We start from the raw sequence: 12,466 nt of genomic DNA, 5'->3' as shown, positions 1-12,466 counted from the left end.
TGTAACTTCCTGCAGGAGTGTCAAGGCCAATCGAATGCTTCTCATGGTCACATTCTCTCGCCTTCTTGAATACTTGCTTTCTTACAGAAAATCATCTAAACATGAAGTCTAACCCAAAAAAGTATACATATAACAAATTTACCAAGAGTTCACAAACAACACAGTAGCCCTAAACAAATCAATATCATAATATTAGAAGAAGTTTTTTGGGAGGACATATCCTGTCATTCTTTGGGTAATTAGTACGTCTGAGAATAGCTAACACAAGTGATCACACGTGACAACCAAGAGTAGTACCTATTCAGAGATCAGCAACAATTCATTAACAATAAATGAGAAGAGTCTTTATAATAAGGCTTTAAAACAATCATCACCAACAGATTTGACGCCATTACAGAAACTGTGACTGTAATGTGGAAGTGCTGAGTAGTGTCAGTAAATACAACAGTTCTTTCTGCAGCTCTCGTAATTTATTTGCTTAAATATAATTTCTTGTGCATTTTTTAATCCTTTTAAATACATATTTTCAGGGGAGGTTTGCACTTTAGTCTTTAAGAATCGTAACATTTACATATACAATAAATACTTGTGTTACATTTTAAACAACTGCATCAACCAGCAGGGGGAAACTGATAATGATACTAGGCAAAATTGCAGTGACTGATGAGGTCCTTTGTCCTTCAAAGTGGGAAGGAAGATCAAACATGAACCATTGGGAGCTGTACAGGTCCTACCAGGCCACTGGATCATGAAGTGCAGATCCCAAACCTTCCCCAGACTGGCCTCACAGGCTTTTACATTATTACGGATTACTTTGTGCAGGTACCTTAAAAGTGTGCAGGTCTCACCAAGTGGTCAAGCCTAATGATAACTGACAGAATTATAGTGAGGCCAATGTGCTATATTTTGCAATGTAGGGGAAACCCACCCACCGAAGCATGTCAGGAGCAATACCATCTCACTAATGGGTTTGATGATACAGGGATATATATGGGCCAGCTTTCTTGCTTATAAATGTGGGTGTTCTTTCTTTACCTATATTGTTTATCTAGGACAGTGCGTGTCCACAAATGCATAGCACTATTGGGAGAGACCACAATGCATTTCAGATTAGCAAGCAGACACCCCAAAGTAAAGGATTCCATTCGCCATTTGAAATTTAGATTTGTATTTTGGATACAAATAGAAATTACATGCTCACCACCTCTGCTATCATGAGAAATAAAGGCACCTTGTCCATAGGTTACAAAGAGTGGTATGGCAAAGCTCAGTTGGATTAACAAAATTTGATTAGAATTTATGTTCTGGTTTAATACGACAATTGACTAAAGTCTTCCGGATGGCCTGCATCTACTTGCTTCGCTTACTGGAAACCCATTTGTAGATATTTTGACTCACTAGTGTCAAGTTGGCTCATAAACGTATCACAGGTCTCTTCTCCATCATAGTCATGTCGAACAGACAGGTAATAAACATACCAGATTCCCCAACCAACTATAACATGTTATTCACAGGGGAACCATTCCTCTTGTTTCTCTCTCATAAATATCGGGTACATCTCCAAAGGCAGAACTGACCATTTCCACTGTGTTTCTTCCAAAAATTTGAAACTCATAAATAATAAGCTGAATCCAGAAGCCATTGTTAGGTCTTACTATTGGGCGGCAAGACTTTAGCCAGGTGTGTGCAACTAGCAGAGACATGGCATTGTACTTCATTAGGTAAGCTAGACACAAGGCCGCAGACCTGCTGACTCCTGCCACACAGTGCAGCAGGGTCCGCCCGCCCATGGTTTCCACACTGTGGATTTTATCAGCCACTACATCAAAGTAACTGAGCAGGGAGACGTCTGGAGAGTCTGCTACAGGAACGTGCACATATTCCATGCTGTAGGAGGAAGAACGCGCCCTTCCCAGGGAGGCGCGAATGATGCAGGTGATTCGATTGGTAGAGAGAAGACCCTTGTTTTTAGCTGCACTGCCGTTGCTAATATAGAGGCTCCCTGTCACCTGTGACAGGCCAGAGAGGGAAGGAGTTCTGCTGGCATAGGACAGAGGACTTCCTTGTGAAGAATGATAAGCCATGTACAAAGCTTTCTTCCGCATCAGATGCCCAAGACAGGTCCTTTTTGTCTGGTTTGACTGCAAGAGATACAAATAACTGTTTAGAGCTGAAAAGTTAAAAAAACACATTCGACTTTAATGTTGTTTAAAATAGAAACTTAACACACATGACAATGGAATAAATTAAAATGCTTTTAATTTAGGTTCTTAGGGCTCTTCCTCTATTTTACTTAATGACAATGGTCAATGCTATCTCCCCTCCTTTGCTTTACTGCTCCAACTGCTCTATTCAGTCTTTTTATTACTCCGTGCTAAAAAGGACCAATCACTGTTACCATTTTTTGCCTCCTTTTGGACGGTCAACTGCAGGAGATCTTAGTCCTCTCCAGTAGTATCCTCTGGTCCTGTTCCACTGGAACCCAGTGCTCAGGCACTGCCAAGGCTCGTGACACCTACTTTATGGTGACTGCCATATTGTCTGCTGTTTATTGCCATAAGTCTGCTACATGTTAATCAGCCACTGTTCAGACAAGTCCTGGATAGTTGTATCATTTAATCCAAGCTTGATAACCAACTCGCACCAGGTTTAGTGAGTGGTCCCAAACATGAAGAATACACACTAGTGAGTCAGGGTTACTTCTTGTAATGGGCTATATTTTGGGGCTTACTTACTGGTAAATTCAGCAGTAAACTTGACTTTACAACCTAACCAACTTCAGTAACGCCTGGAATTCCTGGAAGGTGTACGCCCATTTCTAGTGTGGCGATATCCACACCAGTAAATCCTACACATTGGGCAAATTTGAGGGTAGTCTAAGGTATAGTTAGCCTTGGCAGTTTGGGAATGGCCAAAAATAAGTAAACTGAGGGCATTCACAAACTACCATTAAAGTTCCATTCAGTCGAGAAAGGGTGGTATTTTCCCTCCAGGCAAAGACCGGCACAAATCCATTTCCAGGTTGGGAATGTATCACACCCAAATTTGGTGGCAGTGTATGGGGAAGGTGTTTCTTCATTGGAAATGGGAACCAGTTCCCCCTGTGAGGAGATCTCTGCCCGGGAGAACATCGTACAGAGGAAATGCATTCCAGCAAGGAAATCACATGGGTTCAGAAAAACGCTGTTTTCCATGCGGATTCCTTGATGAGTGGTGAATTTTAAAAGCAGTAAAACTATAGGCAGTTATAGATTCAAAACACAAACATCCAAATGGAGCTTCAGTACTTTTGTGAATAAGCCAATAGTGATCAATAACGTGACGAGAAAATAGATTAATGGATTATACGTCCCCCAGACTAAGCATTACTTAGATCTTGCTTCAATGCAACCAGTCTTTGGGAATGCAAAATCGAACTTTTGACAGAAATGTTACTGTTGTGGTAAAATCATGAGGAGTTCGTTTTTGTTTAATTCCAGAAAGCCAAAATACAATCAGCCAAAATGTAGATATTTAACTTTGGCTGGGCATTTTGCTCTAATTTATTACAAAGGCAGCAACTGTCAGAAGTCATAGTTCAAAGACACAGTACACGTTTGTATATCTGGGGGCGTGGATCCTTTGCAGATTCGCAAATCCATGCGCCAACAGCAAAGCTGTGATTGGCTAGCTGCAACCTGAAAGAAAAGTTGCAGCCACCATTTTGTTCACCAGGACTCTGTTCCCAGCGTGGAAATAAAATGTAAAAGTATTAAAAACGATCAGGGTAGAGGTACCCTGCCCCACGGAGGGGCCTGTGAGGGAACCTCATGGGCAAGAAATTGTCCAAAACCCTTTTTTTTCTCCAAGGGAGGTTCTACAGATCCTCAGGAATTTGGGCGGATCCGTAAAACCAGACCCCAATTAAAAAAAAAAACACACCAGCCCTGTGGCCAACACCTGCAGCACCCAGTTGAAGGCCAAGCATGGAGCGGGGCTGGATGCATATAAGGAGTAGGCTGCTGCGTGCAGCGGTGGTTGGATTAAAGTAAAGTAATTAAATTACTTAATGTTAAAAAAAAAAACAGCAATTCACTGAAAAAAACAAAGGCTGCAGGGATTTTATGGTTAGGTTCTGAATTTACTCGCACAAAACCATTGAAATTCAGCAGTTACCGTTATGGTTAGCTGCAGTAACTATAACCCGTACACTTGTGTAACTATAACTCAAACCCTCGCTATGCACTGCAAATTACCCCACATATTACAACACTCATGACATGCCGTAATTGCATCTGGCTCGCAACTGTGAGTGGGCAAGTGGATTTTTCAAGCCATGAATCGTCAACTGGGCTATGTCAAATGCACCCCCAAGACACATCTGCCTAGTTGCTTCTATGGCCAAGTGAAGAGTAGCCATGCACTGGGGCAAGAAACCCGATCCCACCATTAAGGCATGGTTACATGATATCATGTACTGCGAAGAACACATAACTACCTTTTGGGAACTCATGCCCCTTCGTTCCCATCCAGCAGATATCTGAGAAACGTTCACATCATGGATCCATCAAAGAGACTCGGTTTCACCTGTATCTACTCCAGTGATAAATTCCCGGTCCTGTTGAGCATTATTTCCTCCCTCATGTCTTGGCGGAAACCGACCAACCACTGGCGCTATTGTTATGTTCTACCTCTCAGATGACTCTTATGGTGCTTTATGAGCTCTATATCTCCCTTTTAATTTCTGTGTCATTATTCGTCTCCTAACATGACATGCAATATGAATGAAATTGCATAATGTTTTGTACTGGAGGGTTTCAACGTCCTCTGCACTGATTTCATTACAAGACAGGGGGCTACATTATGCATTAATCCTTTTAATGCCACTCACAACAGCCGCTTACATCACAAAGGAATAATAAAGAACTAGATGACATCACGCCATCAATGTAAGCCATGAGCAGGAGTAGAGCTGCCTCTTTTAAATGCGGCTCACAACAGATAAGTTCTCTCTCTCTCTTACCTTGTTGATGCTATCATGATTGTCATTGTTTATCCTTATATTCAATTACCTTTATTCCTTATATTCTTTTGAATACTTACATTTGAATGTCCTTACGGATTTGTTTCATAATTTTAGCATGATTTAAAACTCTGTATTTGAAATGCTCCCATTTCCTTCTCCCTGACGACTTCCAATCTATGGTTGTCGCGTTTACCCCGCACCTTTACCCCCCCCCCTCCTCACCATTTCGTGTTCGATTACACGGTGCCTCCCCATTTTTGACCTTTCCCGTTTTTGCTGTTTTCTCTGCCGCTTCCGCTCCGAAATTTGCCCCCTTCTATCTAGGACCGCACTCGGTCTCATTGCGGCTCGCCGAAAACCCTCGAAACCGGCTTGTCCCTCAGAGCCGGCTCTTCGTCTTGGGCGGAGGAATGGGCCTTGGCAACCGTGACGCTTCACGACATGCCTCCTAAGGTCCATTCCTCCTCGCTGATGCATCGAGTGGCTCGAGCACGCCGGTTGCTTTCCGAAGCTCCTGCCGAGCGCATTAAACTATCGATCAGCTGTTCCTGCTCTCATTTGACTGCTCAAGGCCAACCCTTTAGCGAAAATACCCTAATACTTCAGATAAAGCCATCCTCTTAGCGAAAATACCCTAATATTTAAGATAAATCTAACGAAAAATACCCTAGTAATTAAGTTAAAGCCTAAATAGATCATTTAATCCCCTTAGCCTAATACAAAAAAAAAAAAAAAAGAGAGACTCTTTATTATTACATTATTATAAGGGATTTTATCTGTTTAAACATTTAATACTAACTTAGTCTAACCCTTACTTACCTGCTATGTCCGACTTAGAATCAGACGATGCAGTGGCTAGCTCCCCTAACCACAATAGCGATGCATTTAAATCCTTCTTGCAAAGGGAAATGAGGACCTGTATGTTGGATACCTTCAGGGAGGTCATATCCAATAAAAGATCCCTTTTATTTGATGACACTCCTCGTGATTCCGATTACTCTAAACCCCAGAAAAAATCCAAACACTGCCCAAGCACTGATGGAGGTCGCGATACCTCGCACGACATAGGAGGTCCAAGCACCTCACAAGGTTTGGGAGGCCCTAGCGCCTCAAAAGGTAAGGTTGCCCCTCGCGGCACACTCAGGTTGGGTGTCCCTAGCGGCACAAATTTGGCAGGTGCCCCAAGCGGCACATGTATTGACAGTGCTCGTGTTGATCCTAGTTCTGATGAAGACGAGTTCTTCAATGAACCAGACGATGAATTCGTCCTCGACCTCGATGAGGGAGACTTAGACGACTTGGATCTTAACACCTTTTCAGAGGCAGATTCCTCACCCTCTTCAAAGGACGCGATCCTTGACCCCCTAGGCGGAGAAATGTTCTCCCCAACCAATATATCCCACCCTAACAGCTCTAGGTGGTATCCACATGACCACGTCGCAAAGTTTGTGACTAAATGGCTGAGAAACTCTCTCGAGATACAGTCTCGCAACACTATGAGGTCTGAATGCCCTAGACCTTACATAGAAGATAAGGTGTGCCAAACCCCTAACCTAGACCCTGACCTTATAAAGTTCTTATTTAAATTAGGTAAGGATCCCAGGAAGGGCCTTGAAAGGGCCCTTAAGGCCTGTCAGGATCGCCTTCTTGACCTTTTAGGCCCCCTTACTAGAATCCTTGACCTAGCTGAGGAATCACACATCTCTAACTCTCCCCTTGATACCAACCTAATCAGGGGATGGAGCCAAAGAGCAATGGTACTCCTTGGTAACGCAAACTCCTCGCTTAACATCGAAAGAAGGAGGACTGTCCTTAATAGAATAAATCCCAAACTTGGCGATCTCGCAGAAAAAGAGCCTTCTTCTAAGCCCAATGGCCTCCTCTTTGGAGAAGACATGATTAAAACGCTCGGCAAATATGTTGCAACCTTTACCCCCGATGGACAGAGCTCAAATTAACATGAAAAGGGTTTTCCCTACAAACCTTTTTGGCCAGGCCGGAAGAAGGGGCCGCTCTTTCGGCCGTGGAAACTTTCGGCCCTTCTCATCGGGAAGAGGAAGAGGTTCTACCAATAGAGGCTTCTACCCCTCCAACAACAGGCAATACTACCCGCCAAGAGGAAGAGGTTCACGCGGAAGAGGCTTTCCCCCCCGTGGTGCTTCCAACAACACTATTTAAAGTAAGTGCTTCTCTTTCTTCTTCCCCTCCCAAGGTCGGGGGCAGGCTCAAAATTTCTTTCACGTTTGGGAGTCCTTGACACAAGACCGCTGGGTTCTAGAGACAGTCCAAGGGTTAAAAATAGAATTCCTGGAGATCCCACATCAATCTGTCACTCCGAATCCTCTGGTTCTTCCTTTAGAACACCTGGAAATTGTCAAAGAAGAGGTTTCTTCCATGTTAAAGAAGGGCGCTATAGTAGAGGTACCTTGGTCTCAAAAAAACGTTGTAAGCACCCTCTTCTTAGTCGAGAAGAAGGACAAGGGTTGGCGCCCAGTAATAAACCTTCGGGAGGTAAACAAATACCTCATTTATCGACATTTCAAGATGGAGGGCATCCATCTTCTCAGAGATCTTCTCCTTCAAGGAGATTGGTTAGTCAAACTGGACTTAAAGGATGCCTATTTCACCATACCCATGGCTATAGAACATCAACCCTTTCTCCAATTCATTTGGGACAATCGCCTTTTTCAATTTCAGGCCCTTCCTTTCGGCCTTTCATCCGCCCCTTGGTGTTTCACCAAGGTCATGAGAACGATCGTGTCCACCCTGAGAACCAGAGGTATTCGTCTCATTATTTATTTAGACGACATCCTCATCATGTCCCAATCTCATTCTCAGATATTAAAAGATCTCCAAACCTCCATGAATCTCATAGAGGATCTCGGATTTATTATAAACAGGGAAAAGTCCATTCTTTCACCCTCCACATCTCTGGAGTTCCTAGACTTCACTGTGGACACCTCCAGCTGTCTCCTCTTACTCCCAAAAAAGAAAATTGCCAAAATCCGCAAGGAAATCAGATTTGTTCTGAGGCAACAGTCTCTCTCCCTCCGAGAATTAGCCAGACTTCTTGGTCTCCTTTCTTCCTCGATCCAAGCTATTTTCCCAGGTCCGCTGAACTACCGTGCTCTTCAGAGAGTGAAAGCCAATGCTCTCAGATCCGGCCTTTGGTACGGAGACCATGTTTCTCTGGACGAACAAGCCAGACTAGAACTTTCTTGGTGGCTGGACAATTTGGATGCCTGGAACGGAAGGGCCATCTTCGGTTCAACTCCGGATTTCGTTCTAGAGTCAGACGCCAGCCTTCACGGTTGGGGAGCACGTCTCCTCGACCAGGACACCGGTGGTGTCTGGACCCCCTCAGAATCTTCTCACCATATAAATTTCCTAGAGCTGACGGCTGGACTCTACGCTCTGATGAGTTTCAGACACTCTCTCCTGGGCAGATCCGTTCTCCTGAAAATGGACAACGTTTCTGCAGTCTCTTATATCAACCGTCTCGGTGGCACGAGGTCTGCCGACCTATCAGACCTGGCCAAGAAACTTTGGATGTTCTGTTTAGAACACAAAATCTCTCTGAGGGCAGAATACCTCCCAGGGAAATCCAATATCTCAGCAGACTGGAACTCGAGATTCCTTCTAGACTTCAGCGATTGGAAACTTGATACCTCCGTTTTCAATTCCCTTTTCCACTTCTGGGGTCCCTTCGATGTGGACATTTTCGCAAGCCGTTTGACCTTTCAACTCCCCCAGTACTTCAGCTGGATGCCAGACCCGGGTGCTCTAGCTGTGAACGCTTTCCTCCAACCTTGGGCTCCCCTCTGCCCCTACGCCTTTCCCCCCTTTGCGATGATCCAAAGGGTTCTGCAGAAAGTGAGACAAGAACAATGCTCCTTGGTCCTGATAACCCCCTTCTGGCCGTCTCAAGCATGGTTCCCCACTGCTCTGGAACTTTCTTGCGACATTCCCTTCCCGATTCTGGCTACTCAAGGGCTCCTTCTAAACGCAAACGGAGAAGATCACCACCTGGTTCTCTCAGGGAACCTGAACCTTCTTGCCTGGAAAGTGTCAGGCAATCTAACCAATTGTCTGGACTTTCGTCTTCGGCTCTCACTCTCCTTGGAGAATCTTGGGCACCTGGAACACACTACAGATATAATAACATCTGGAAAAAATGGTCTAGTTGGTGCTTGGAAAGGGACTTGGATCCCGTGGAAGCTCCTATCGTCAATATAATCAATTTTCTGGTGGAACTTTTCGACAGTGGTCTTTCCTATAGATCTATTAACTGTTTTAGATCTGCAATTTCAGCTGGACACTCTCTTGTCAATCATAAGACGGTAGGTAAAAATGCTATCATTTGTAGAGTTCTTAAAAGTATCAGACTTAAAAGACCTCCTAGGCCTAAATATCAATCTGTTTGGGATGTTAAACTTTTGCTTGACCTCTTTTGCTCCTGGCCTGATAACTCCCTTCTTAATAGAAAATGTCTTTCAATTAAACTTGCCTCTCTGTTGTGCCGGATTTCCTGTCGCAGGGTATCCGACGTCAAAGCTTTAGATATTTCTTATAGATGTTATGACATGTTTGGTGTTAAATTTGAAATTCATAAAAGAACTAAGACTATGTCTGATTTAATTTTCTATCCTCGTTTTGATTTCTGCAAAAAACTTTGTGTTGTTAATTGCATGAAAGAATATGACTCAAGAATGAAAGACCTTCGTCCACCTGATGCGAATCAACTTCTTGTCTCCTATGTAAAACCATTTAAACCCTTTTCCTTTTCCTCTTGCTCCATTGCTAGATGGGTTAAGTTGGCCATGAACCTTGCTGGTATTGACTTTCCAAATTTCAAGCTCACTCTCTAAGAAGTGCTATGTCCAGCAAATCCTTTTGGTCCGGTGGTAAGTTGGATGTTATCCTTAAGTCTGCAGACTGGTCCAATGTTTCTACCTTTGCGCATCATTACTGCAAACCTATTGAACATGTTTCTGATGCTGTCATTCAGGGCTACCAACATGCATAATGTAGCCTCCTGTCTTGTAATGAAATTGCGATTCTCCTATTAACATGACCAGAGAATCTGGATTTCATTAAAGACACGGAGGCTAACATTATCCCCCCCTTTCCCTCCCTTATATGGAGGATATTTGGATATTTTGTTCAATTTAATATTAATAATATTTGAAAAAGTGTATTCAATTTTTTCAATTCAAAGTTTGCTTACATCCAATGTTATTGCTGACTCTGTTTTCTTTCCGTTTATCAACGGTTCAAACTTTGATGTTCTTCTTTTCTTTCAGATAATTCGAGTTAATGGATTCCTACGGCTTTTTACTTCACTTCCTTCCATGGTTTTCAACCTCTTTACCTTCTTCGTACCAAGTTGCAGTCTGATTGGACTTTCATTGTTCGCCCGCATTTTAAAGAGGCAGCTCTACTCCTGCTCATGGCTTATATTGATGGCGTGATGTCATCTAGTTCTTTATTATTCTTTTGTGATGTAAGCGGCTGTTGTGAGTGGCATTAAAAGGATTAATGCATAATGTTAGCCTCCGTGTCTTTAATGAAATACAGATTCTCTGGTCATGTTAATAGGAGAATCGCAATTTTCATTGATCCCTCTATTTTCCGCTCTCCCTTTTCTACCCTCTCCTATTCCCTTCCTTGTTAACTGCCAATATTGGTGTACTGTACTGTTACATTGATAAATGGCACAACGATTTTTTTAAACATATATATGTCAAGGAGTGGACCCTTGCATAAGCTCCCCCTACTTTAATATGCCCAGAAGGCCAAGCCCACAAGTGAAACCACAATGTACCATGAACATGAAGCTAAACACTAGGTTAGCGAAATCCTCACACAACTTGAATATTAAGGTGTAATTGAAACATTCATTTCCCTAATGAACAATCCTTTGTTTTCAGTAATTAAACCAGATCATTCGTATCGATTAGACTTAGACTATAGACAATTAAACAGTGCTACAAGCACATTTGCAGAACAAAACGTGCCTGGTGCGGAACTAATGAATAATATAGTACCCATAACAATAGAAAACTACATTAGACATTTCAAATGTTTTTGTCTGCCAAAAAATAATAATATTGTTGTTTATCAAAAGGGTATGAAAATAGCCCAGGCTTTTTCTCTGCCCGTACAGCAGGACTGTTGCAGAACTTTGTTAATGAAGCATTGTCCTATGTTGATGACATATCTTACAGATGATGGCTTACAAACTCACCTGGCCAAAGTAGATTGCATAATTCTGGGATTTGCTCACATGGACAACAAATTCAATTTATTAAAAAAATGTCTATCTTAGTGTTCTGTTCTTGGGATACGAGTTGTCATACCAAAACAAAAGCTTAGCAACACTTCCTAGAGAAGTGGGCGCTCTTACAAGCATAAAACACAATAAAAAACCTCCAGTCATAATTGAGCTGCCTAAATTTTGGTAGATCGTACATATCAGATTATGATCCACCGGTAAAACTGTTTTAAAATCTGATCCATCTAGGTTTTTCAAGCACACAATGGACATCAAAATATACACAGATTTTGCAAGCAGTACAGACGGACAAGCTAAGAGCAAAACACTTGCACACACGTGTAAACACAACAAATTTTGAAATTTGCGTAATTGCGGGGACCACAGGATACACAGCACATTCAATGAAGGTGGCATTATGCCAATTGCACAGAAATTGCATTTATCCTCCAGTGCAGAGATGCATTATGCACCAACAGAAAAAATCTGAAACCAGTTCAAACTGCGGTCCACCGAGATATTCGGATTCTGAAATTCTCGGTGCTCAGGAGCCACGCAGATAAGTGAAAAGAGCTCGGGTCCGGGTGTACCACTTGGCCCTAGGACATAGTCAACAGGGAAGGAATTGGACGCAGATGAACTGGATGGTCCAGGGAGACTAGGATAAGCTCCATAAACCAAAACTGGCGGGCCACCAGAATCATTCTACAGGGTTCTGCCTTGAGCTTCCGGAGAAGCGTAAACAAAGGTGCCTGACCAGGCCATCGAAAGCGCATTCCCCAACAATCCCAGATGGTGATCCCTGTTTGCGTAGAGTTGGCATTTTTTGTTCTCTGGAGTGGCAAAGAGATCTATGGGCGGAGTGTCCCAGAGACTGAAAATTTCCTCCAGAGTGTCGCGGTCTAATTCCCACTCGTGGCTCACGGATTTCAGACGACTGAACGTGTCCACTGTCTTGTTGAGGGCACCTGGAAGATGTTCCGCCGAGAGCAATAGCTCATGCTGTATTGCCCATTCCCAAATTTCATGAGCCTCTTTGGATAGCAGATGAGACCTTGTACCTCCCTGCTTGTTTACATAATGCATGGCTGTCATGTTGTCCATATGGACCAGTACAGAGGATTGTTGAATCCGTGGGAGGAAGGCCTGTAAGGCTTGACAAATCGCCCTGGGCTCCAACAGATTGA

The 12,466-nt window shown here is 43.1% G+C and overlaps 1 protein-coding gene across 5 annotated transcripts in view; it reads right to left on the bottom strand.

The window, feature by feature from the left end:
• Positions 1 to 451: 451 nt before the first annotated feature.
• Positions 452 to 12,466, bottom strand: part of LOC144792167 (dual specificity protein phosphatase 18-like) — a 184,038-nt gene continuing 172,023 nt past the window's right edge. For all 5 annotated transcript variants that reach the window (XM_078667063.1, XM_078667066.1, XM_078667065.1 and 2 more), the window contains one exon: positions 452 to 2,141. In XM_078667063.1, coding sequence (XP_078523189.1) covers positions 1,509 to 2,141 — 633 coding nt within the window. In that variant the 3' untranslated portion in view covers positions 452 to 1,508. The remainder of the gene's footprint in view (positions 2,142 to 12,466) is intronic.

This window comes from Lissotriton helveticus, chromosome 11 (genome assembly GCF_964261635.1).
Source record: "Lissotriton helveticus chromosome 11, aLisHel1.1, whole genome shotgun sequence".
Taxonomy (NCBI): domain Eukaryota; kingdom Metazoa; phylum Chordata; class Amphibia; order Caudata; family Salamandridae; genus Lissotriton; species Lissotriton helveticus.
Note: the sequence above shows the minus strand (reverse complement) of the source record. Positions and strands in the feature narration are given on the sequence as shown.